At 39.9% G+C, this 26,762-nt stretch overlaps 3 protein-coding genes across 5 annotated transcripts; all 3 read left to right on the forward strand.

The window, feature by feature from the left end:
- The first annotated feature begins 2,397 nt into the window (after positions 1-2,397).
- Positions 2,398-11,527, forward strand: depdc1a (DEP domain containing 1a). Of its 2 annotated transcripts, XM_034147929.1 has the most exons (12): positions 2,398-2,666; positions 3,862-4,127; positions 4,221-4,368; positions 4,495-4,619; positions 5,251-5,381; positions 5,639-5,686; positions 6,261-6,398; positions 6,713-7,642; positions 8,540-8,712; positions 9,206-9,382; positions 9,735-9,941; positions 10,027-11,527. In XM_034147929.1, exons 1-12 carry the CDS (start codon positions 2,619-2,621, stop codon positions 10,162-10,164), a joined length of 2,529 nt encoding a protein of 842 aa, XP_034003820.1. In that variant the 5' UTR covers positions 2,398-2,618; the 3' UTR covers positions 10,165-11,527. The 2 variants fall into 2 exon arrangements, with proteins under 2 accessions (XP_034003820.1, XP_034003821.1); XM_034147930.1 differs by lacking the exon at positions 6,713-7,642 and having other exon boundaries at positions 2,404-2,666.
- A 2,602-nt stretch (positions 11,528-14,129) lies between these two features.
- LOC117495086 (protein ALP1-like) lies at positions 14,130-15,823 on the forward strand. Its single transcript, XM_034146152.1, has 3 exons — positions 14,130-14,404; positions 14,770-14,885; positions 15,020-15,823. The coding sequence occupies exons 1-3, from the start codon at positions 14,248-14,250 to the stop codon at positions 15,821-15,823; spliced, it is 1,077 nt and encodes a 358-aa protein (XP_034002043.1). The 5' UTR covers positions 14,130-14,247.
- Positions 15,824-17,197: 1,374 nt separating this feature from the next.
- Positions 17,198-25,018, forward strand: LOC117495541 (retinal Mueller cells isomerohydrolase-like). Of its 2 annotated transcripts, XM_034146822.1 has the most exons (14): positions 17,198-17,347; positions 18,442-18,524; positions 19,054-19,204; positions 19,785-19,892; positions 20,533-20,674; positions 20,918-21,065; positions 21,222-21,303; positions 21,487-21,619; positions 22,333-22,475; positions 22,566-22,695; positions 23,635-23,749; positions 23,911-24,005; positions 24,105-24,216; positions 24,447-25,018. In XM_034146822.1, the coding sequence occupies exons 1-14, from the start codon at positions 17,337-17,339 to the stop codon at positions 24,590-24,592; spliced, it is 1,599 nt and encodes a 532-aa protein (XP_034002713.1). In that variant the 5' UTR covers positions 17,198-17,336; the 3' UTR covers positions 24,593-25,018. The 2 variants fall into 2 exon arrangements, with proteins under 2 accessions (XP_034002713.1, XP_034002712.1); XM_034146821.1 differs by lacking the exon at positions 17,198-17,347 and having other exon boundaries at positions 18,080-18,524.
- The last annotated feature ends 1,744 nt before the right edge of the window (positions 25,019-26,762 follow it).

Raw genomic sequence — 26,762 nt, forward strand, 5'->3', positions numbered from 1 at the left:
TACTCTCAAAGGGTGTGGCTGTCAGCTTCCAGAAGTCCTCATCTCTTAAAAATGTAAATGCTTTGGATGTTTGAGCTACCCTGTGCAGACCGAGGAATCTGCAGAGTTTAAAATTAGAAGCATGTTTTCACATTTATTTGCTGAAGAGACTTTTTCTCTGCACTGTCTGCACCATAAATCTGACGTTAGGACGCATCAGCAGGAGCATCATTTTGGGACATGTTGATATCCTGGTCCAACATGCAACTTGTGCAAGTATTTTGGAAAACTCAAAGCCTCCATTTCTGAGTGTAAGTGTCCAACAACTTAACTTTTGAAATGTACTATTATGTGCATATTCATGGATCATTAGGACTGAATACAGAAGATGAAGTAGTTACAGAAAATGTAATAACGGAATTTACCTTTTTTTGTGAAAAGGGCAGATTTTTAATCAAAGGAGAGTGATTTAATCCCTTCAAAAGTGTTCAGATGTAATCTTCCAAACAGACATCTGGGTCTATTGCCTACTGTTTCCAAACATTAGCATATCTAAAGCAGTGGCTTAAATCAAGCCCATCCTCCCCAGTTGTCTCTACCTCCACTGTCTTTCTGTTTGACCCCCACCATACTATCATGCCTTTAACTGAACAGCATGAGTCCCACAAAAGCCCATTTAAATTATGCTAATGTGAATTGTGTGTGTGTGTGTGTGTGTGTGAGTGAGTGAGTGAGAGCCAGAGCCAGAGCCAGTGAACACAAAAGGGTTGATTATTGCTGATGGCAGCTCAATGACTTCTTGGATCACAGCAAACTATGTGGAAGTCAATATGAATGCCAATTGTATTCACACATTTTGGTGAAATATAGCATGTTTTAAGACGTACATTTACTCAAATAATAATGTATTATATTTATGGTAGATTGATAGTGATGGTTAAATATTTATTTGGAAAATACTATATTCACCGATGCACATTGTCTAATAAGTACAACAAACTTGTACAACAATTCAAAATAGACATTACATGAACTGAAGAATAGTAAAGTAATAGTTCCATATTGGAACTCAACTCATGTATGCTAGGCAATATATTTCTTTGCTGTCTTTTTACAAATTGTATACCTACCTATGTATGGCTTTACATAATTGCATTGCTTAAAGGTTATAAAATAACATAAAGAGGTTGTCTCAACGGTAAAACGACATAACTAATTTTGTTTGAAACAGCTAAACGTGCTGCCTTCATGGTCGCACTGTTTTCTGTACTCCACCCAACCTCTATAGAGTGGCGAAGTCCCTCCCCTTCCGGTTGAGCCCCATGGGACCTTATTTCGGAAAAGTTATGCATTGAAGTCAATGGAGAGAGAAAGATTATCTTTCGATCCCGTTTGAATTGTGCCACGAATTACACATATGATGTTTGTCAATTTAAAAGATAATTTTGCAAGTCAAAAAAATTAAAATGTGTCGTAAAACTGTGAAGTAACACATTTGTTTGTGTGAAAGGCTCACTGAACTACATCTCTGGTCAACCACACACGTCACCAAGATGGCCGTCACTACTGTCTTGTCAACAAACGATTCACTATCACCACAATGAAACACGTCCTGAAGAATGTCATGCAAAGCCTGCCTTCCTTTGATTCTCTCTGAACTGCCTGGTCGTTTTAATGTTTAATGTCAACCATTTGTGCAGATAGCATGAAGTAGAAAAGATCGCCGATGCTAACGTTAGCGTTAGCATTTCTCCCCCGGAATTAAATGGTGTATTATAGAATGATCACACCGGTGACAGTACTATTCAAAGGGTTCACGAAATATGACTACTACTCTTACTGTTTAACATTTTGGGTTACTTAATGTTACTTCATGTTAAGGCTAATAAAAATGACAAGGCTGTAATGCTAACTAACGTGCTAGCTACTAGCTAGGTAGCTAACTTGATCAAGCCACTCCTGGTCGTTTCATCAGACGGGAAGCAAAAGAACGAGCAAGACCCATTGCTGGTATAATAACAACCTGGTACTAAGCACACAGGCATCTTGTTAAAGTTATCTTATCTTAGCCAGCGCCATATAGATAGATTATATCTATATTGCGCTGATCTTAGGTATCTGAATGGTGGAGGTAAACAATTGTGACATCACTTACGCGACTCTGGGATTTGTAGTCTTTCTAGTTACGTATTTTTCATAGTCTTATATTTCAACAGTTTTACGACAAACAGTGACTTTTTTGACATGGAAATGATTTTTTAAGATTGACAAACATCATATGTGTAATTCATGGCACAATTCAAACGGGATCGAAAGATAAGTTTTCTCTCCCCATTGACTTCAATGCATAACTTTTCCGGAATAAGGTCCCATACCCCGGAAGTAAGTGGGAGGGACTTCGCCACTCTATTCTTCGAGCCTGATCACGTGACGCGCTGGTCGTCCAATCGCGTTGCAGAATCACACGGCTCGTAATTTTGAACAGACGGCTAGCAGCCAGGTAGAGCTCGGTATTATCAATGCTGCCATTCACACAATCCTACAGCAAAACATCGGCTAAATCCTCCCCTGAGTAATGGATATTTTGACCTTTTGTCATATCGTTTAGAGGAAAAACGTTCTGTGTTTTTGAGATAAACATGAATTCTCATGTTATCACCCCAGGACCGTACCGGGCCACCAAACTCGTAAGTTACCATTTGTTGATAAGTGCTCCTAACGTTAGAGGTTGCTAACTGCTAATTCATGAGACACATTTCCGTCTACCGCAACGCTATAATGTTAGCTGGTTAATGTGACTTTACTCTTTATCGTAAATAACAGTTTGTTGGTTACATTTTGTGTTTTCATAGAGTTATTATCGTCTTTTGTGAGTTCCTTACCCTAGCATAACTTAAGTTAATCCTGCTCACTTGTTAACTTGTCCAATACGTAGCTTTTTCTCAACGTCTTTTCTCTACATTATCAGGAATGCATCAAGTATTCTTGTGTATCTGTTAATAATGTTTTAGGCTGACATAACATAACAGTTTCCGTTCAATTATTGACCAGAACATATTCAATATTGAGAAGGTTTAATTGGATGATTTGCATGCAATAACTATTGTATTCTTAAATGTCAATTGTTACCAACTTTAAGCTAAATAGATACTGAGCAATACATCAGAATTATGCGAACTGTTGGAGGGTTTATTAGACAGTTTTGGATCAGATATGTGTTAATTCTACCCCTCCATTTAAAAACATTTTGATTGTGGACTGATTTTACAAATATATTTGTTTTCCTTTGAGCGAGGCTTTAATGTAAGTCTTTAAAATATCAGAAGAAAGTGGAAAATGACTCTCATAAATTCCAGGTTTGAAAACAAGGAGATGTCTTCAACTCTGACTGCAACTCAAACATATTCAACTCTCCCTATTGACAAGGTGCCAGAGGTGGGAAATAGTCTTAAATGGTACAAATTCCAACAAGTCAGCAACACGTGTAGTACAAAGCCAAACCTTACACCTAACTCTACAACCCTTTGACCTTTGGCCCACTGGGTGTCCCAGAAAACGACAGTTCTCACAATAGACTGGTTATTTAGACTACAAGTTTTTTTGGCTTTTAGGACCATGAGCCATAAATCTTTTTAGGACTTCTTGGTTGTCTGTATGTTTTGTCTCGACTTTGTCTCAGATCAATGCTTTACCGATGCAACATTTTTTCTGTTTCTTTGAAAGAAATGTTTGCAAACCTTTATTCAAACTACACCAGTGCATCCCTTCTGTCCAGTCGTCCTCAAGTCAATGCAGTCAAGAACGTCCCACAGGACACGGTCTTGAAATAAAAGAAGGAATTCACATAAGTTAATTTACTAAACTCCACCCTCTCTGTTTCAGTGGAATGAGGTGACTCGCTTGTTTCGGTCTGGAATGCCCCTCAGGAAACATCGCCAGAACTTCCGGCACTACGCCTCCTGCTTCGCTGCCTCGGCCGCTGTGGAGTGGATGCACCAGCTGCTATGTAACAACAGCAATTTTGGCCCTGATGTCACCAGGCAGCAGACAGTGCAGCTCCTGAAGAAGTTCCTGAAGAACCACGTGATCGAAGACGTGAAGGGTCGTTGGGGCACAGAGGATCTGGATGACAACAACACTCTGTACAGGTAGGCATCTTTCTTTATAAACATACACAATTGATGTAGATTACACTCCCCCACACAAACTAATGCAATCGATGTCCTCTCTTTTCTCCCCAGATTCCCCACCACTTCCCCTCTGAAGCCAATTCCCTGTCCAGCTTCAGGCTCGGCTCCTGGTTCTGTTAAGAAAAGGCCTTCATTCAGGGACAGGGAGGGTTTCTTCAAGTTTAGGGGTATCAAGAAGCAACATGAGAAGGAGACGCAGGTAAGCTAGACAGGGCAATGTTTCTATTTTATGTACAACTTTATCACAAAACCCAGACCCAGGTTTGACGTACGGTCCGTATTTGAAAAATAATCAGTTTTGTGATTCTCTGTTTGTGCCTTCCAGGAAAATGTCGATCCTGCCCTCCAAGCAGGAGGAGAGAATCAGCCAATAGGAGAGCAGCAGGTGCCGAGGCGAGAGCTGACAGTTGAGGATGAACAGGAGATCTGGAAAGACATCACCATGACACAGTATAAACCCCAAAGATATCACATTTCACAATCAACATTTTTTTGATACATCTCAGGGTTCCTACAGTCATTAAAAACCTGGAAAAGTCATGGAAATTCAAAATGCTAATTCCAGGCCCTGGAAAAGTTATGGAAAACAATATTTTTCCCACAGTTTGGGAAAAGTCATGGAAATGTAACCAAAGTTGCATCAAATATAATTTATATTTGATCTAATCGCCGAAATAGTAATACTATAACGATAATAAATACTGTATCGTATAGTAATGAAACGTAAAATGGCATTTAACTGACGAGGTATTTTGCTGGTGAGAGATTTTTACAATCACGCCTTCTAGTCTACAGTGGCTTTAGTCTGTAGGAGCTAGTAAGCCTACTATTTGATTTGTTTTAGATAGGCACAACATGTTTCATATGCAGACATTATTTTCCAGCTTACCATGTTAAAATTAAAATGTTTCAGTGGTACCGCTGAGAAAGAGTAATTTTTTGGTCATGGAAAATTAGGTAAAGGTCATGGAAAAGTCATTGGTGAAAAAGTGCATGAACCCTGACATCTAAACTAAGCCTTGAAATCAGAAAGTGAAGGAGATTTTTTGTGAGTGGCTGAACCTTGTGTGTTGTGTTTCAGCCTGCAGAGGATTCTGGGCGTTGCATCTCTTGATGAGGTTTTAGACCAGCGTTATGTGAACCCACAGAACATCGTCCATAATATGACCAATGTCAACAAGCATGGAGTGGTCACGCTGGACGACAAAACTAGTACGTTTATACATCTACAAAAAACAGTTACATCACAATATGAAAAGTATAAGAAATCCTCATATGCTATAAGGATTCTCTTTTTGAATGAATACGATGATACAATATACACTTCTAACTTTGAAACTGTTTTTATCAAAAATCTGAGCATTGACACGTGACACATTTTAGATGTTATTTTAAGGTTAAACAACACACTAACGGTTCAATGTACTGTAACTAGCAACCAGTCTAACCCGTTTATCGTCTCTCTCTAGATGACCTCCCACACTGGGTTCTGTCTGCCATGAAGAGCCTGGCCAACTGTGAGTAACAACAAGCTGCTTTTACACCTCTGTGCTGCATGAACATTGCTAAGAGCTGATCATGGGGAAAAAATAACAACCTAATGCGAGACAATACAAGTGAAACACTGTTTTTGCACTGTTCAATTTCAAGAGTTCCGGCTAGTTTGCATTCATGACAGGACATTCTTTCAGACTAGTGCAAAGATAACATCCGAAATACACATTAAGATGTTAATCCTTCTTTGTTTATTCGCGTCTATAGCTTTCTCTTAAATGCACACACATGACATTATGTTTCTTTTGCATATCTAAACAAAATGAGAATGAGAACTTGTAATACAGAAAATAATTAGCTAATTTTCAATGTTTAATTGTGCCTTATTGCGTCATTAAACATATTATTTGTTTAACTTTTACTTATACTTAACAAAATCATTGCCTTGGACCAACTTTGAGGAAAATGAACTCTCTGAATTATTAAGAATCCAATAGAAAGTTACAAAATGAACCTTGTACATAAGGCTTTGTTTTGGGACCTCTCAAATATCCTTCAATTTCATGGTAGATGCATTAACATGATTTTTATTTCCAGGGCCGAAGTACGACAGCGAACAGCCGTCCTATCCCGGCTTCGAGAGAGACGTCTTTAAAACGGTGTCAGATTACTTCTACAGCCTTCCGCAGCCAGTACTCACATATGAGCTGTATGAACTATTTATCAACGTCTTGGGTATGTACTCTGGACTCATTTCACAATTTTTTTTTTCGAAATATGAAACAGGAAGTATGCAGCATCTTTTCTCCGTCTTATTGACATGCTGTTTCCCTAACAGTGGACTGCTAACAGGAGGATCTTGGTTGTTGTCACTTGTGTTTGTGAAGTCCTAACAGTGATATGAGCTCTGTCTGTTATGTGTCGTGTCTGGTTCTGTATGTTACGTAAAGATTTAAACTAACTTAACCCTGTTCCTCCCCTACTATGTCTGCTTTCATTGACACTGCCTGCCCCGCTTGGCCCCCTCTTCTTTTTGCATCCGCTTTCAGTGTTTTGCGGGTACGTCGCAGCGCCCAACACGATAAACCAACGTGGGAAACGCAAGAAGCTCGACCTCCCCTCGGCCCCGCCTCCAGCCAAGACTTCTTTCCGCTCCACAGAGTGTCTCCTCCTGTCACTGCTCAGACAGGGAGGGTGTGACGAGACGGAGTCCCCGATGACAGAGGTGCTCGGTGGGAAGCTTCAGTCGCGGCTGGCGGCGCTGAAAGGAGGCGAGGGTCAGTTAGGAGGCAGCTGCACCAGCCTGAGTACAGTTTCTTTTTCGAGGCCTCGAACCAGGAGTTGCTCACTCGAAACTATCCTAGATGACTCTGCCCCTCTCACCAGGCAACAGCTGTTTCTGTCCAATGAAAGCCTGGCCTCCTGCACCCATAGCAACATGAGCCAGGATGACAGTATAGCAAACACAAGTCATACAGACTTTACCTCTGTTTCCAAATCAACCCCTTTGACCACAGGTGCCAAAATCAGAAATAGACTGTCAATTGCACAGAGGTCACGCTTCCTGCGACCCCGCAGCTGTTTAGACATCGTCATAGAAACCAAGGAGGAAGACGTCATGGAGTCCAAGTTGCAGGATCGCGCGACCAGCTGCCTCAACGTGAACACTCCCGCCGAACAGCATCACTCCTCCTCAGCCTCACGCCCTCCTTCGTTGTCCTCCTATCCATCCGCCTTTCCCTCCTATACTCCTTTCTATACCTTTTCTTCACTTGCTTCGGCCAAAGTACAAGGGTCCCGTGCTCCTTCAGGACCCAGCGGGCCCAGACCTGCCTCCAGCACCTCTAATCTTCGGATGCTCTCCGCACCCGATGTTGTCCGCCGCTGCCTCAGCTCTCTGGATGTGTCGAAGCTGCATCGCCCTGTTTCACTGTTCAAACCGCCTGTTTGTGTGCCCACCCAACCCAAAGCTGAGCACAGTAAGACCCTCTCACCTCTCACCTCTGTGTGTCTGCATGCCTATAGATGTCTAATCACACTAACTCAATCTAACATCTAACAACCGCCGGTAAATGTAGAAATACTTGTGTTGAAAAGGTGAGGTCTAGATGCAGAAAGTGTTTTATAAAATGTTTTCAAGCTTCCAGCAAACCTTGACAGAACAAAGTAAGGAAGGAGAGCCCTGGATCAAGGTGCACCGAGCTCATGTGCAACTTGTTATGTTTGAGATTAGATAGTTAAATTATGCAGCACACTAAATTGTGCTTGCTTATGGCATGCTTTGTTAGCTATGCTGCTTTGATTGTATGCAATGCATTTTGTTGCTGTGCATCACAGTCCTGCATTCATATTGCCTTAAACTACGACATTTTTAGACAGATCCACATAGAAAAACGTGTGACAGGAAGACCATTGAGATACAAACTCGATGGAAGAATCGTGCTATTCTTTTCATTCATTAAAGATAATACAAACTGTGTAAAATCAAAGACTTTCTCACACTTAACACGTTTGTAATATCCAAATTATGACCATAATAAGAGTGGACTGACTGAAATGACCAAGTTCCAGGAAACATTTATGCAGGAACATAATGCACATAATACAGTTCTGAATCAAAGCTAACAGGGGTGCACATGCTTTTAATAGCATATTACAATAAATATGTTGTGTTTTAAAAATGTTGACTCTTCTCACACCGTAGCTGTAGCTGATTAATCTCATCATCCATTCATCCATCCATTTCTCTGATTTAGTGAATGAAGCAGTGATGGATGAATGTGGCCAAAGAGTGATTCTACTGCAGTTTTTTTCTGTACTGTTTGCACTACGGACTCCATTATTATCAGTGTGTGACCGTGTGTGTATGTGTACAGGCGTTCTCCAGCCTCAGTGTGAGCGCGTGGCCATCGAGGCCCTGCAGCTCTGCACCCTCCTCCTCCCCCCATCCTCCCGCAGGAAGTTGCAGCTCCTCATGAGGATGATGTCACGCATCAGCCAGAACGTTGACATGCCCCGCCTCCACCCCGCTATAGGCACCCGCACACTGGTGAGACTTGCAACCGATAAAGACCTACATTTGTTTCCCGCCTATAACACACTTTTTTTTGGGATGTCCCAAGAACCAATGATTTTTAACCAAGTCATGTGGAACTAGGCATGAGGAGAGCTCTTTAGTGTTAGCTGTTAGCTCTAAGTTAGCACCCGAGTCACTGAGTAACATAATGGTGCATTCGTGTTATCATGATCTGTTCAAATGTATTTTGTAAAACGTATTTTTTGGGTATAAACTTAAATAAATACAGTTTCAAGAAGATGTTATCACAGCATTATAACATTTATATTAGAGAGGAAATGTTGACTGCAAACAATATTAAATTAGTGCTTTTTGTTTTTATTGGACATTTAGGATTGTTGAAATTCACTGGTATTTGTATTGACTAGTACATGTATAGTACTGTTACATGCCTTCTTATTGTCTTATCTAGGGATCAGTTACATTTTATCTTGTTTCAACCATGTTGTTATGTTTGTCATTCCAGATGGTTCACACGTTTTCCGGCTGTGTCCTGGGCAGCGCTGAGGAGTGTGATTTGGACGAGCTGTTGGCTACCAGACTGGTGTCATTTCTAATGGACCATCAAGAAAGCATCCTCTCAGTCCCAGAGTACCTGCGTAGTGCTATCAGTGACCACATCCAGTACCTGCGTGCCGTACAGGTACACGCAGAAACTGTTACACTATGTGTGTCCTGCAGTATTTTATGTAGGGCCTGCACCCTTCCCAAACCCCAATGGAAATCAAATCTACTTAAAACTGAAAAAAGAAAGCAAATCCATTTTTATTTGATTCTTATTTCGATTTTTAGCCTCATTTACTGCAAAATGTATTAACGATTGCATGCTCGTTAATAACAATTCAGTGTATGTCATTTTCTTTCAGATCAAATTGACAGAATTACTTTGTCAAAAAGCGTTTTCATAAAAAGCGGATCACTAATTTGTTTAGGTAAGGGCCAGGATCAATAAATAGTTTAATAAAGTGACTGTAATTTCCACTTTCCTGACCCAGGTCCCGATGGATGGTGTTTCTAATGTCGAAGCCTCCGATGAGGTTTGCGCTCCGATGCCCATGTACGCCTTCTGCCGGCAGATCAGCGGCGCTGAGTTTGAACAGCAAAAGCTGGAATCTTCCCAGAAGGCCATGGAGGAGTTGCTAGAGATGCTGCTGACCAACCAAAACATGAGCGAGAAGGACAGACGCAAGAAACTGAAGCAGGTAACAAAAAGAGGTCCCATTGTATAACAAACACTCCTTATCAAGTCTACCTGCAACTGAGCTTTACTTCAAATATTTCCTTCAGTTTCAGAAGCAGTACCCAGACATCTACAGTCGCCGGTGCCCCTCCTCAGACAAGAAAAGTAAGAACAACACCAAACCGAAGATTAAACCTCCACTCCTCACCATCAAGAAGACCAAAGCTTTCAGCATCAGGAACTAACCGTACAGGTTGGCAGCATTATAGAAGCCACAGCCCTGTTCACTGCAATATAACCGCACTGATACTAAGAGATCTGGAGAATCCTCTTCTCTTTGCAGCCATTAACCTTTTTCGTGTTACGTTGGACATACTTGGTTTGTAGTAATGTTAGAGTTAATGCAGGCTGGAAGACTTCTACAATAGTTCATGTGTTTATTTGTCTGTGTGAGTGATTGTATTGACAGCTGAGTAAAATGAAGGCAGATAGACAGAGGGTTGCTTCTTTGAGAAGTTCAAATATAGGAGGGTTTTTTTTGTTAAAATGTTCCCTTTTTTGTGGTGTTCTGTTTTCTATCCCCTCACCTGTCTTATCTATTGCTAGCTTGTGTTTGTGTGTGCGGACAAACTGCAGATTGCATTTTGGGAGATATAAATATGCAATTCTAAGGTCCCTGGTCCATATGGGAATAATTAGATTATAGATTTCTTAATTTATATAAATTATGACATTGGGAGCAGTGAAATGTCTTGTTAACTGTTTTTATAGAGATCACTAAAAATGTTATATCATAGAATCTCAAGTTTTATTTGAAATGTGTTTTTATTCTTTTGATGTTTTTCTCTTTCTTGTCCTTTTTGGCTCTTTCTCTTCGTTCTGCTTTTAAAGCAATTTAACGGTACCATTTAAGGTTTTTTCTTAGAGACCTTGGATAAAGGGATCTCAGGTTTTTAATTTACAACTCTAGTTAGTTTAAACTTTTTTCACAGTTTAGATTTGTATTACTGACATGTGTGTGTTTCACCTTGATCCCATCCCTGCATAGTTTATTGGATAAAGACATGTTTTGCACTGGATTAAGGCATTGTAAATGGCAAATCATCAGAATAGCTAATGTATACATATTTAATGCATATTAGACTCCCTTACGAAGGTTCCACCAAATACCTGTAATAGTTTGTGTAAACTGTTGCTACGGCTTCTGTCAACAACCTTGTGAATTGTTTTCTGAACTCCTACAGCATTTGATGTCAAAAGGGAAGTGGCTATTGGCTGCTACTCTCTAAGGAGAGAAACTGGTCATCTATTCATTGATGAATGAGAACTTGTGGTAAACAGAAGTGCTTATTAGAACCCTTATGTCAGTTATCTGAGGATTTGTAACCCTACATTTCAAGCTGTTCCTTTTTAATTTATGTTATATGAAGTATTAGTTCTACCATGATATGTTTGTTTTTTTACCTCAGATCGAAGTGTGTGTGTGTAACCGTATATGCATTCATCAGCAGTGTTTTATATTGTACACTTACACAGTTTTACCCCTTGTTTACTTTCTATTGTTTACTATGCAAACTCCTGGGAAATAAATGTCAGCTGTTCTATTTATATGCCATAGTCCTGTTTCTATTTGCCACTGTGTGTGAAAGCATGTGTTCGATGTAGGGCTGCAAAATTAACCAACATTTTATAGAAATGTAGTGATGTGCAAAATCCTAATCGCAGTAAGCTCTATTTTTGTTTAAATAATAATGTAAAAAAATATGTGAAAATATCAATTCTAAATAAAGGTTACTGGTGCTGAAGAGAAGTCTGGCCCTACAAACAGTAAAGATTAGATTTAAAAAATCTCCTTCGTTCAGATCCTCTGAAAAAGCACACTCTTATCATTTTTCATTATTTTCCATTGAAAGTGATCAATGGTTCATTCTCTTTATTTTATAAAGAAATCATTTCCAAATTTCAGTCATAACTGCAATTATTTCTTCCAAATCTTGCAGCCCTCGTACGATGTAACATAAATCCTGAAACATCAAGTATATTTGACCAGGCACTACACATGTGACTGGCTTTTGTTATTTCTACGTGTTGTTTACCAGCTTAATTGTTTAGGTTTGAGAGTCATTGGCAGTTAAAACCGCAACCAGGCAGGTTTAAGTAGATTCAGTGTAATCTAATTATCATAAACAAAGTCACAGCATGATCGGTGGAGCACTAGGCCTAAAGGCCCGGACACACCAGCCCGATTTTGGGAGTCAGAGGCCGTCGGAGGCAGTCGGGCATTCGCGGCGCCCTACTCAGGTTTGTGTGTCCCGCACCGTCGTCTCTTTACGGCACCTTTTCACACCTCCCGACGCCTGTTGAATCGGCCGCGGGAGGTCAGAGAAAGTCGGCCCAAGCAATCACTCTGATTGGCTGTTCACACTACCGCTGCCTGCTGGTAAGGACAGTTATTGCCACTCGTCGACTGAAGTATTTGCGGTGTGTTCGTAGGCGGGCGACGTAGCCAACGCAGGCGACGAAGCTGACGTAAAAGTCGGGGCGCCTTCGGTACGCGTTCTTTGGTCTCAGGTGGGTGTGTAGCGGCCTTAAAGGCCCTGACACACCAGGCAGTCACCAGAGAACTCGCCGACGCCGACTGTTGCGTCGGCGAGTTCTCCTGCGTCTTGGCCATGTGTCGCACTGGAACACACCGCAAAGACTTCAGCCGAGCACGTACGAACTGCGCATGCGTGAGTGGCAATAACTCTCCTTACCAGCAGGCGGCGGTAGTGTGTATTCGTCATTCAAAATAGGCAACAACCGGAAGACAGAGAAGAAGAACAGACTGTGATATAAACAAACAAATAGCGTGTGCGTTCCATTTTCACTCTCGTCCATCGAAAACATGTTTCGTGCGGTACTGGGGGCTATCAGCCATTGGAGTTAGTGATGGCAAAATGAAGCTTTGAATGAAGCATCGAACCACTTGGACAATTGTGTCGGAAATAGGTTCATTTCTCGAAGCTTCAGTTACAGCGACCTCTCCTGGCGAAGTGCAAGGCTGCAGTGGGTTTAACGTATCTTTGCCTTGAAAAATATTCGATGCACACACACACTAAGACTGAATATCATGTTCTATTTGCAATTAAAGATTGATAATTGTGTGTATTGGGTTATTGAGAAGAGACTAAAGAGTGCTGGACATTGTTTTGGGCGGAGAGGGCCTTTTATCAGTTATTAAAGTATTAAAGTTGAAAAGCAATGATTAAAAGTTCATCCATTCCGGACTTTGAACCAGCTACGCGTAGGTCATCACCGCATTCGGGCCGTCAGCTCTATCCACTGGGCTATCTATTCCTTAAACTATTGAACTGTTTTTATATTACTCATAATTCAACATTTCGAAGTGTTTCCCGAGCCAGAACGACCTATCTTTCTTCCTGGCTTGCTATAATGATCCAATTAAAATGCAATACCAACAACAACTCAACAGCAACAACGCAAACTACGACAACAACCCACACATTGCGCATTGTTTAGAGCGGTTATAAAGTGTTGAAGAGACGGTTTCATCCTGTCAGAATAGAGACGAGGCAGTGCATTGAATCACCTGATTGGACGGCGAACCAGTGAGTTGATTCATTCAGGAAATGAAACTGTGGGTGTTTCTCAATCGCGAGTACGCTTGCTTGGTAGCACATGTCTTCCGAGTCACTTCCTTCAGAAACTAGGCAAGAATCCTTCCTGGCATTCGGAAAACGAAGAGTGGAACAGGCTAGCAAGTGTGCAGGTGTGCGTCATATGAGAGGCCCCGCCTTACATTTTCCGCCACAGATTTGGGGAAATTGGTCCGTGCGCAAAGCATTGTGGGGATTTTAAGGACGCAAAGTCTACCCATGTGCAGCCTCGAAATTTCCCCCAAACCAAGGACGCGGCCTCTGTGGAATTCCAAGTATGCTGGACATTGGAACGGTCCTGCTGCGCCACTTGATGACGTAGCATCCTTGAAATATTGGCTTGGAAGCCAATATCCTCGCGATTGAGAAACGGCCAGTTACTGGTTCGGACGTCACATGTCACGTGATTTGAAGCAGTTGCTGCTTCTGACGTCACATGTCACGTGATTTGTAGCAAGCTTCGAATCACTGCTTCTATGGAATAGGAAGTCCAGGGTTGAAGCTCTGTTCGAAGCTTCAGTGTCAAACTGCCATCACTAATTGGAGTCTCTCAAGAGGCAGAAGCGAAGAATTAGGAGAAACCGCACTAAATGGGTGAAATCATGGATACTACAGCGAGAAGCTCATGGGTCTTTCCCGAACCTGTGTCGAGAGCTGGAGTTAAATGAAATGCCAGATTTCAGAAATGTTGCTCGGCTTTTTCCTGTTCAGTTCCACATGTTGGAGGAACTCATCACTCCAATCATCCAGAGGGAAAACACCAACTACCGGGATTGTATCTCCGTGGGGACACGTCTGATGGTTACGCTGCGATTTTTGGCAACAGGTATGCAAGCTAAAGATGTTGCTATATTTAAAATTGAAGCACTTTGTATATTATTGTATATTGTGCTTTAGTAGTAATACCGCAGTGTAATGTAGATGTACTAGTGTAAGTACAAAACCAAAGTACCAAAGTACTGCTTGGTTGCTTGAGAATTTACCAAGGGATCAATAAAGCGTTATCTTCTTCCTATAATAATGCATGTTAAAATATTTCATTATTATATTTTGTATAATTTGTCTGAATCTTCATAGTAGCTAAAGTAATCAACTATCTTGTAAACTATAACCTGTAGTATTGTAGCTAATGAGTGTTTTGTTCAGCTGCTTGTGTAGATAACTCAGTTATGTGTTTGTTAATATTTGCAGGGGAAAGCTTCAGGAGCCTTTCTTACCAGTTCCGAGTGGGAGTGTCAACCATCCGGCAATTCGTTCCTGAGACCTGTACAGCCATTTACGAGGTTTTAAAAGAGAAATACCTGAAGGTATGTGTGGATACTTACTGGTTTTACTGTGCAAACTGTATGTAATACAGTGAGGTCTGTAGGCATTTGAACAGCAAATGTTTGGTTAGCCATATGAAACATGGGTCTTAAAAAATATATGTTTTGTTTTTCAGTGCCCAGACACAGTGGAAGAGTGGCAGCAAGTAGCTGATGGATTCCAGGCTCAGTGGGACTTCCCAAACTGCCTAGGTGCCCTGGATGGGAAACACATCAACATTCGCCCCCCTCCAGGAACTGGATCAACCTACTTCAACTACAAACATACATTTTCCATAGTGCTAATGGCACTGGTCGACAGCAACTACAAGTTCTTGTATGTAGATGTAGGTTGTAATGGGAGGATTTCAGATGGTGGTGTGTTTCGTGGATGCTCACTGCAGGATGCCTTGGAGAATAGGACATTCAACATCCCTGCACCTGCACCACTTCCTGCTTCTGACCAGGCGGTTTGTTACCACATTGTGGCAGATGAGGCATTTCCCCTGAAAGAGTACCTCATGAAGCCCTATCCGAACCGCAGGCTAGCTGTAGAGCAACGCATCTTCAACTACAGGCTGTCGCGGGCTCGGAGGGTGGTAGAAAATGCCTTTGGCATCCTAGCCAACCGTTTTCGGGTCTTCCTAACCACCATAAACATTCAAGACACTGCCAAAGTGGAGGCCATTGTTTTGGCTTGCTGTGCTCTGCACAACTTCCTGTGCACAGAGAACTGTAGCGCATACATGGCGGGAGTTGTTGACCAGGAAGGACCCGAACATGGCACTGTCCCAGGAAGCTGGAGACAAGACCCTGACCTACGGCAAGCCACCCTGCCACCCACCACCAATAATCCAGCTCGAGCCAAGCATCACAGGGATGAACTATGCCAATATTTTAACGGTATCGGTGCAGTGCCTTTTCAGTGGGATAAGATATAACACCATCTTTTTCTCTCATGGTGGTTTGGCTCATAAAGGGGTTGTGTGATATTTTCCTCAAGCTTTGGTAAAGTGTATTCTTTGAATGCAGAAGGTGTAAATCTCGCGCCAGGCCGTACCCATATCCGCAGCAGCAAGGTGAACAGCCTCTGGCATGTTAGATCAAGGTATTAATGTCATGTGGATTTTCCTGTCATGTTGACAGGTTATCATCATGTAGGCGTTGATAAAAGCTCATTCTAATGTTGTGTTATGTGTGTATGAAGGTACGAAATAAAGTTTTGCATTGCCAATAGAGGTGAAGTCCCTCCCCTTCCGGTGGGACTCATGGGACCTTATTTCGGAAAAATTATGCATTGAAGTCAATGGAGAGAGAAAGATTATCTTTCGATCCCGTTTGAATTGTGCCACGAATTACACATATGATGTTTGTCAATCTTAAATAATAATTTCCATGTCAAAAAAGTCAGTTTGTCGTAAAACTGTTGAAATACAAGACTATGAAAAATACACAACTAGAAAGACTATAAATCCCAGAATCCCGGTCCCGCATGCTGGCTCTTACGGAACCGACTAACTCCCCTTGTGTGTATGTGCAGCTCTCAACATGCCCAGACTTGTAGTGATTTTCACCTCTTTTAATACTTTTCGCCTCATTCTGAAAGAAAGAGGTGAAATGTGCCAACGTGACGGGTGACGGCCGTCTTGGTGTGTGGTGCGAGACGGGAGATGTAGTTCATTGAGCGGTTTCACACAAAAAAAGTGTTACTTCACAGTTTTACAACACATTTGTATTTTTTTTACTTGTAAAATTATCACACACACTAGATGATCGATTACTGCTCCTTTTAACTTCCTATTAATGCAACCATATAAGTCACCCCTTCAGTCTTCCATTCAACTTTCATTTATCAACATGACAGAGAACCAAAGAAACAGACAGGGTTAATCATTCACTCTCTCCCTGCCAGAGAAAACTGTTGCTCTTTCTCCCCCCTCAGAGCGAGCCAATTAAAATAGTTTGAGGGGTTTGTCCAGGCGGTCTGGAACTTATTAGACTGGATTCCTTCTACTTTCACAAACAATACCAGCACACTCTGCCTTTAAAAGCTGACTTTATTGGTTGGACCCTCATCATCGGCCTGTTTGTCAGTGTTTGTGCCCCCAGGTTGAGAAATACTTTGTTTCAAGGCCAAAAGAACATTCTGCATGGAGCCGATGGCCATGCGCCTGAAAGGAGCTGAGACAAAGCTGGCTTGTTTTGCTCCGGGTAAGACCAGAGGAGGAGGAGGGTAAGAAAAAGGGGGAGCAAAAGGCATGAAAGGAAACATGAAGGAGAGGAAGATGCAGAGGAAAAGAGGAGGGATTGGGGGAGGCAAGGTAGGATAGAAAAAGGGAGGAGGGGACCTCGTTTCCATCTCTCACCACAGGAAATGTGTGAGTGGTTTAAATACAAGTCAGAGTCTGGTTTTGCAGGATACTTGTGAGTAACTGGTGAGGAACATTCAGCAGCATGGCCAGCCGGTGAGTGGAACTTTCTGTGTTTTTGTCTAATGTGTGAAGATTGAAACTGAAAGACAAAACTTTTAGAAATACCTTTCATGGTCTAAATATATTGGTTCTTGGAAATGTAATAAGTCAAACCAGATTGTCAGTGACTCTTGTTGTTTTCCTTGAAAAAGATTTGATGGTGAGTCTACTATGTCAAATGTTCCACTGGATTTTTTTTCCATTGAAAAAGTTGTTGCTGCAGCAGTGAGACACTTTCATTTGTTGCAGTCCAAACTGTAGTGTTTTTCGGGGGTAGATGTCTGATGTCCAAACAGTGTAAGAGTTTCCTTGCAGCTAAAGTCCTTTAATATTACATGTATGGATTCAAGGAACATTGTTGAGATATGCAGTTGTATTCCGTTTACGTTAAACAAGACAAGAACGGGGGAAAAAAAACATTTATTTTACAATTGCCTTTTACATTGTTCTGAATTTACATCAGGAGAAATATAAGAGCACCAACAAAAATACCAGGGAATTTTCTAAACAGATAATATGGCCAGTATTTTAGACATAAAATATCGACATGAGTGAAACATTATCCATCTTTTTTTAGATTATAGCATCAAGCAACTGTGATGTAAACACAGAGTATGCCTCCTCTCCTTCCACCAGAGCCTGCCCCCGTCAAGAGCAAAAACCACTGTCTCCAAAACAATGTTTGCTTTGCCTTTTTATCACCCCTGTGGTGTAAATCCCTTAACAGAGATGTTTAGCATTTCACACATAGCTAATTAAAATAGTAAAACAAAAGAAAAGAGAAAAAAACATGAATGAAAACAGACACAGGTATCAAGGTGAATGATGGATAAATGAGTGGTAAAAACCAAACAAAGGAACTTGTAAATTGGGCAGCACAGAAACAAGGTATCAACAGTTGGCAGGACAATCTCACCACAATATGCATTTCATTAGAAGCTTATAACACCACCAGAGTTAATGATATAAAATGTCTGCAAATAAATGTGTAATACGACTAGATTTATATGCTATACATTTTGTTTTTTCACTAATTTACTTTTACTAGTAATTTTTTTTCAAATCAATATCTTTGTTTTCCTCTCCAGAGTGGAGCATCCTGCTGCAGGCTACAAGAAGATCTTTGAGACGGTGGAGGAGCTGAACGAACCTATTCCTGCAGAGATTAAGGGTAAGGAAGAGAGTGGGTTATCTACTTTTCTTTGGCATTTCTGCCTTAAGAGAAAGTCTAGAAAGAAAGACTCCAAGACATGTTCCAGAATAGCTTCCAAAAAGGCTGATTGATTTATATTTAAAGAATAGTTATAGTTATTTATCATTTTTAATTTTTATCTTAGATTTTCTCCTTAATTTTATTAATCTGTGTGAATCTGTGCTGTCCTGTTTTTCAATCTTACCCTGTTGCTGTTAAACTACTGAATTTCCCCAGGGGGATTAATAAAGGTCCATCTTATCTTAGTTCGATCTTTTGGCACATTTTGATTAAATGGTCTGTCCTATTCTGTGTTGTCCAAATCATATTGTAAGAAATATGACAAAAAGCAATTTAAAAAAAGTTCACAACTATAGCTTTACCCGTTATATCTTGCTTGTTCAATCTGTGCGAAAACACAATTGTGTTAATTTATTTTTAAGGGTATTTATGTACTGGATTCACGTGTCAATTGTGTCTGTGTGCGTGTCTGTGTGTCTGTTCACAGGTGTCATACCGTCATGGCTGGGCGGCAGTCTTCTCCGGATGGGTCCAGGTCTTTTTGAGGTGGGAGATGAGCCTTTCCACCATCTGTTTGATGGACAGGCTATGATTCACAAGTTTGACCTGAAGGACGGTCAGGTGACCTACTACAGGAAGTAAGAACACTTCTCATTACCTTTCCAAATCAGGGAAAAAAGCACATCTTTTAACATACTTGTTTGTTCACCAATACATTCTTTCTCTACATAAAAAAAAATATATAAATCTGAAATCCCAACCTGAAGAAAGCTGTCAGTCGCTACATTTGGGTTATAGCCATCTGATTAAAGGCTTTCTAACTTTTTGCCAGACCTTTCTTTTAAATTGTTTTGTTCCTGAGAGAAAAACCCTTTCAATTTACTTGTTTGTACTTCCCAGCACTCTGGACCTTTATTTTATAGATCTAAATCCAGACGCAGATCTTTTATGGGATCTGATTTCTGTTCATGCAGTTTTGTGCAGCCAAATAAAAAAGCTGACAGTAAATTCATCCAAACAGGAATGTTGCAAGGGAGGAGACAACAACAATACTCAGCTGCAGACCACAAGCCTTCATCCAACTCCAATAGTTTTGTCTACCTAGCAGAATCAGTAATGTGCTTTGTGAAATTTCAAAACTACATTGACAGTTTGATTAATAGACCAGAAATGTCTCGTGAGGTATGATATGTGCATGACATGTGTTTCTCTTCTCAGGTTTATCAAAACAGATGCGTATGTTCGTGCCATGACAGAGAACAGAATAGTCATCACTGAGTTTGGCACAGCAGCCTACCCAGACCCCTGCAAAAACATCTTCTCCAGGTAACCCCGAAACCACATACTGTAGGTGCTCTGCCTAATGTATGAAGCCAAGTGTGTTAAAGGAACACAGGTGACCTTTTGGGTGATATGCTCACTTGCTGCATTGATTGAGAGTTAGATTTTTTTATTTTTTTATTAGTCATATTATTGAACATGTTAGAAACAAAACAAACAATAATAATAATTATTATTATTATAATAAAGAGAAACAAATAAAAAGAAAACGTTCAAGGTATAAAATAGTAGATAAATAATAGTTTCAGTTTAGATAAAGTTGCACAGTATTTCAGCTCATCAGATGATGATGTTAAACTACTTTAATATTTGTCAACAGCTAGTTGTCTTAACATTTGATGGTACATTCTTGTTAGTAAAATTGTTTATGAACATTTCACATTTCTTCCATGTTTAACCCATAGTACCTTACATGTTCTCAAATTTTTTATCTGTTGGTTGGACAACAAAGCAGTTTAAAAATGGCAAACTGGTGTCATAGTAGTAGTAATGCTAATTTATTTGTACTAATTCCTGATCTTATATGGCCCAACAAAAAATCTATATACTGTATTATGATAAAACATCTAATGGCTCAAAATACTGTTTTAATATTTTAACAAAATATTGCCTTGTTTCTGTTTAGATTCTTCACTTATTTCAGAGGCATTGAGGTGACTGATAACTGCATGGTGAACATCTATCCAGTCGGTGAAGACTTCTACGCCGTCACGGAGACCAATTTTATCACTAAGGTTGATCCTGATTCGCTGGAGACTTTGAAGAGGGTGAGAGCTGATTGGTTTACATCTTGCTGAATCAGAAACAGATAACACTAAAGAAACAACAAAACTAGTACAAAGTCTGACTTCAGTAAATCTTTTCAATTTAAATGTTTTGGTGCTACAGAATTTTTTTATTTGAGTAATTATGTGTTTATATAATTGTTGATAGACTTATAAATGATGACGTCATGCTTTATAAAAATGACTCTTCAATTATGTCCTGTCTTGTGTACATATTTGTATTAGGTTGACTTATGTAAGTACCTCTCAGTGAATGGGTTGACGGCCCATCCCCACATTGAAGCAGATGGTACAGTCTATAACATCGGCAACTGCTTTGGAAAGAACTTGAGTCTGGCTTATAACATCGTCAAGATCCCACCTGCTCAGAAAGGTAACTTTTGTACCACATTGAAACTGTCATCCGATTGATTGTGAATGATTTTAAATGGACTTTCTTCTTTATGAGCTGGAGTAAAATTGTAGTTCATCATATGCACCCACTCACTACAGAATGATAACATCACCCACTGCAACTGTGTGTTTTCAGATGGGTCAGATCCCCTGGAGAAATCCCAGGTTGTTGTTCAACTCCCCAGCAGTGAGAGGTTAAAACCCTCCTACGTACACAGGTACCGACTTAATTCATCAAGATCAATACACAATACATCATATTCATCATAATCTGAGCTTTGCATCTGTACTTGTTTTGCACTAACCAAACACATTAACTCAGTTTTGTTTCTATGAACCCTGTGGAAGTTGAAAACTGCTGCTTATGGATTTGTTTTGTCTATCTCTCTGTCTTTCTGTAGCTTTGGTATGACGGACAACCACTTTGTGTTTGTGGAGCAGCCGGTAAAAATCAACCTGCTCAAGTTCCTGTCGGCTTGGAGCGTCAGAGGGGCCACATACATGGACTGCTTTGAATCCAACGAAAGCATGGGGGTAAGCAAGGGGCGGCGCAAGAGGGTGGTGGTAAGAAGCTTGTGAACCATGAATGGATTACAGACTCAGGGGCCTTTGGATGAGACCGTCAGCATGAAGTGTTAACATTTGTTGGTGGTCAAACACAACCACAAAGAGGAGCAAAAAATAGAGAGATGAGAACAAAAAACAGCTACTGGGAGATGCAGAACAACTACAAAGTGACCCAAAATTATCAGACTGATAATTAAGGACTGAAAAGAAGAGCAAAATGACAGAAAAGGCAAAAAACAAACTATACGCAATGCAAAATGACCAAAAACAGACACAAACTAGCACAAAGGGAAATCAAACTACCACAAAAATCCAAAATGAACACGAATTGTAGCAAAATGACCATAAAGATACACATAACTACCACAAAAAGTTGCTAAACCACCACGAAAAGGCACAAAATTATACAAAAACACCACAAGGACATGCAGCTGTGCAGCTGATTTGTTTCTCTTTCAGTCTTGGTGTCTCTCTACGCAGTAGGAGTGCTGGAGCAACTGTTACATGTCTGTGTTCAGGAACCCATTGTCTTATTCAAGGGATGTTGTATATTTTGACTTTTGGAGGTAGGAAGGGAAGTGTGTATAGTTACATGGGACTGTGCCTGTGCATGTGCATCTTTGTTCATACAGTATGTTGACATATGTGTCTCTTCATGTATTTGTGTTTGTGTGCTGTAGACATGGTTTCACTTGGCCACTAAGGACCCAGCTGAATATTTGAGCAGCCACAAGTTCAGAACATCAGCTTTCAACATCTTTCACCATATCAACGCCTACGAGGATGAGGGCTTCATCGTGGTTGACCTCTGCACGTGGAAAGGGTGAGTGTGAGCATAAGTGTGTCTGTATAAGTTTATACTAAATGTATAATTAATTGTGTCATAATGAAATATCTCTGTGTTTTTTTGCAGTCATGACTTTGTGTACGACTACCTGTACCTGGCCAACATAAAGCAGGAGTGGGAGGAAGTGAAGAAAGCTGCGATGAGAGCTCCTCAGCCTGAGGTCCGGCGATATGTACTGCCACTGGATATACACAAGGTGAGTAATGGTAATGTTAATGAACTTGAATTTGTGTGGAGGTGTTCTTTTAAAAGTAGTCTTAACTGGTCATACATTTCATAAAATGTACAAACTATTAAATGGACTGATCAGTTTTTTGGACAATGCTTGATTGGTGTTTAAAATCTTTTATCAAAGCTAATACATTATTTTGAACTCACGAAAATATAATTATAATTAGCCTACCTACAGTAAATGCAAACATTTTGAATGTGTTAATGTCCTAAACATAGAATAAAAATAAAATTGTATTAAAATAGCTCCATATGAGAGGCAAATATTTAATCTGAAGTATAGTTAAAAAATGTTAGATTATGCATAGTGGTCAGTTAATACTGTAAATATTTACAAACTAATGTTAATCGTGTTGCTTCGTACCAATTTAACTGATAATAGTACCGATAAAGAGAAAGATTTACATTATACACACATTTCAACCAAAGAGAATAATGATAAGGTGAACAGAAGACATTACAAAAGTTGAAAGCCTGAGGTTAGCACAGCTAGCTAGGTTAGCAGTCAGCTAAACATAGAAAAAAGTAAATCTCCTAAATCAAAAACCACAAAACAGCTGTAACAAAAACAACACTTACAGCCCTTACAAACATGGCTCCAAATTGGCATTTAAGGAGTAGATAACAAGATGCCTGGTAATATAGGCCTACCCGGACAAAGATCTGACAAAAATAGTGGATGTAACGTTGTCAGTCAGCTGTTGCTAGCAACAGCATGTTCAACTGAAACTAACTGCTGAGCTAGCTTTGTTAGCAACTTTTTCTGGATAAGTGTTTTACCCAGTTAGACTTTTCACATAAAGCACACAGTTCTCACACTATACTGTATAAAATACCCCCTCAGAGTAGACTGTTTGTGTGTATGTGTGTACAGCCATTTGTGTTTGCTTTCATGTGTGTTCAGGAGGAGCAGGGAAAGAATCTGGTGTCTCTTCCCTACACCACAGCAACTGCTGTTCTTAACAGCGATGGCACCATTTGGCTCGAGCCTGAAGTCCTCTTCTCTGGACCAAGACAGGGTAACACATACAGAAAAACTAAGCATTTCACACCAGTAAAAGGGTTTTAAATGTATCTTCAGGGATCATTCTTGCTCTTAAAATCATGACAAAACAAAATTGAGATCCAACTAACTTTTTTCAGATGCTAACCACCTTTCTTCTTTTTGTCATTTTCTCAGCCTTTGAGTTTCCCCAGATAAACTACTCTCTGTGTAGTGGGAAGAAATATTCCTTTGCGTACGGTCTGGGACTCAACCACTTTATCCCTGACAGGGTAAGGAGTGCTTTCATAATTCACAGAATTAATTTTGATGATGATAATGATTTCTTTTGGTGATCAAGATTTCGGGTGTTTATTGTTGTCTTGCTGTAGATAGTCAAGCTGAATGTACAGACCAAAGAGACCTTGGTGTGGCAGGAGGAGGACTGTTACCCATCCGAGCCGCTGTTTGTACCAACACCTGGAGCTACAGAGGAAGACGATGGTACAACACACACATAATTATACTGACAAGTAATCTGAAGGAAACAAAAGTTGTTCTCTTAAGATCAATTATTTTGATATCTCTACCAGTGAACCCTTTCATATCTCAAAAATCTGCCTGATCGAAAATGTAACTTATACTGTATTCAAACCTCATCCCTAGATTTATTTAATACCTAATCCTGATCATGTCTGATATTGGAAACTCAAATGTTTTACCATGTGTTCCAGGTGTGCTGCTGAGCATCGTGGTGAAGCCGGGTGCAGAGAGACCGGGCTTCCTGCTGGTGCTGGATGCCGTGAAACTCACAGAGCTGGCACGGGCCGAGGTCAACATCATCATACCCGTGACCCTCCACGGCCTGTACAAACCGTGACTCCAACATTCAACCTAAAAAAGCCAAGACACGTCCTTATATACAGCACAACGCCTTCACTTTCCTGCCAGCACACTACATTTGTAACTAGAAATGGATCCACAAAGTAGCTTTTTTTTGCATTGAATTAAAACATAATTTGTGTAACCATGCCATTGGGACCTGATAAAACACATTAGATTTACGATGTTGTTAAATAGAATGGAATTAATGTTTTTTCCACCCTTTGGTGCAAACTGGCTCACAATTGAACAGTATCTTTTAGCTGGTGGAGTGACTGTGTACAGAGAGTTTACTTCAAAAATAATTACTGCATGTTGTGTATGAGTTTATGTAAAGCAGGTGTCATGTACAAACACAATATTTAAAACATTTATTTAAAAAGCTGGTTGCATAATTTGCTTCTTTATGGTATACAAATAAAAACGCAATACAACTTTTTTTTATTTCATAGAGCAGATTTGTATCATTTAGAGAGGTAACTTCTGGGATAAGATAGATTGATAGAAAGATAGATACTTTATTCATCCCAAATTGGGAAATATTTTGTTACAGCAGCAATAATGTGTTCAGACATTAAAATTAAAAGGTGGACAAAAAGTATTAAAATAATCAAATAAAAACAATAAACAGCAGTATCTACAGTAGAATGGACATGAACCACACATAATACTCAATATATAATGTTCAAGTTAAGTTAGACTGGTCTATAAAATACTATATACTACAGCAACAGTAATATAGACTTACGTATACTTGTGATAATACATTTGCATAGAAGAATATATTTTTTTCAGTATATCCTACCTAAATTATCCAGAAAAAACCGCAGTAAGGACATACAGCTCCTGTGTAACTGTTGTTACAATTGTTGTGTTTACAGGTTCTTGTGCTGCCCCCAAGTGGCTAAATCAATTAATGCATGTTAAAGGAGATCATCTCTTGCTAATTTTAAAAGTTTCAAGCTCCAACAAGCCGTTTAGGACAGAGAGTGATTACACATACTATAAAGAGATGCTGTATGAGAAACCAATGTGAGTTTGGAAAATTGCACAATATACATGTATTTTAGTATACCTCAACAATGGAATTATGATCAGTAGAAATGGCCATGGGACCTTTAATATAAAACATGCAGGTATGAATAATGATTAATAATTGATTAAAAAGCACAATAAATGTTCTCTTGCAGACAGACTGTTAGCTGCTGGCCAGTGAGTCTTTTAAAGAGCTGCTACAAATTCTCATTTTATGACTTTTAGGATTTGCACATTTATGTTGTTACGGTTGTTACGCATTTCCCAAAAGGTATAGTTTGGATGTAAGAGTAAGCCTCTATACAACTTATCCATAGGCTAGTAGGTTTATAAATATTACAGTTATCTTGACCCTTTGAATTGGAAATCAACAACTTTTGGAGCTACATTAATAACGGTAAAGGTGTCATTGCTCATTTCTGCTATTAAGGAGATAGGTATCTACTCAAGAGACGGCCGTGACCTAACTAATACGATCACTGCGAGATGTTCGACTGGCTGGGAGCAGGTGGCACTTCTGGTGACTACTCTCATATAAAAGTGAACATTTCGTTCTTTCAGAATTCCTCAGTAAAAATACACAGCATTCACTGAGCCACTTCGAATATTAATTTTGTATTATTCTTTTATTTGCATCAAACACGTTTAGTTATATTTTGAATGAGACATAACCTAAATAAGAAATCGTGGAAAAAAGTGCACATTTGAAGATCGTATTAGTTTGCAGATCCCTTCCTTAAAATGAAGGACCGTCATCTGGTTCCGAGGCAATGTAAACCATTCAATCATTATACTTAACGGACTTGTTAACATCTTAAATCTTAGTTTTGATTCTAAGCATTACTTTCAGTGCAACGGGAAATTAATAGCATAAGTGAGAGTATAGATTAGCCTTTGGCTTTAGTTAATTCGAACTAAATAACATTAGAGGGAGATATCTTCGTTTATTGTATTTGAAAATGTGGGCGTGGCCTGGGCAGTTACAAATGTAGCTGATATCTGATTGGCCAATAGCTTTGTATTCATATGGATACATTCTCTTTACCCATTGGACAATAGGTAGCCATCCCTCGCTTATCATTGGCGGATTTACACCACGCCGAATTTCAAACCGTCATTCAGCGTGTTTTGGA

Source organism: Trematomus bernacchii, unplaced genomic scaffold, assembly GCF_902827165.1.
Source record: "Trematomus bernacchii unplaced genomic scaffold, fTreBer1.1, whole genome shotgun sequence".
In the NCBI taxonomy this organism is placed as follows: domain Eukaryota; kingdom Metazoa; phylum Chordata; class Actinopteri; order Perciformes; family Nototheniidae; genus Trematomus; species Trematomus bernacchii.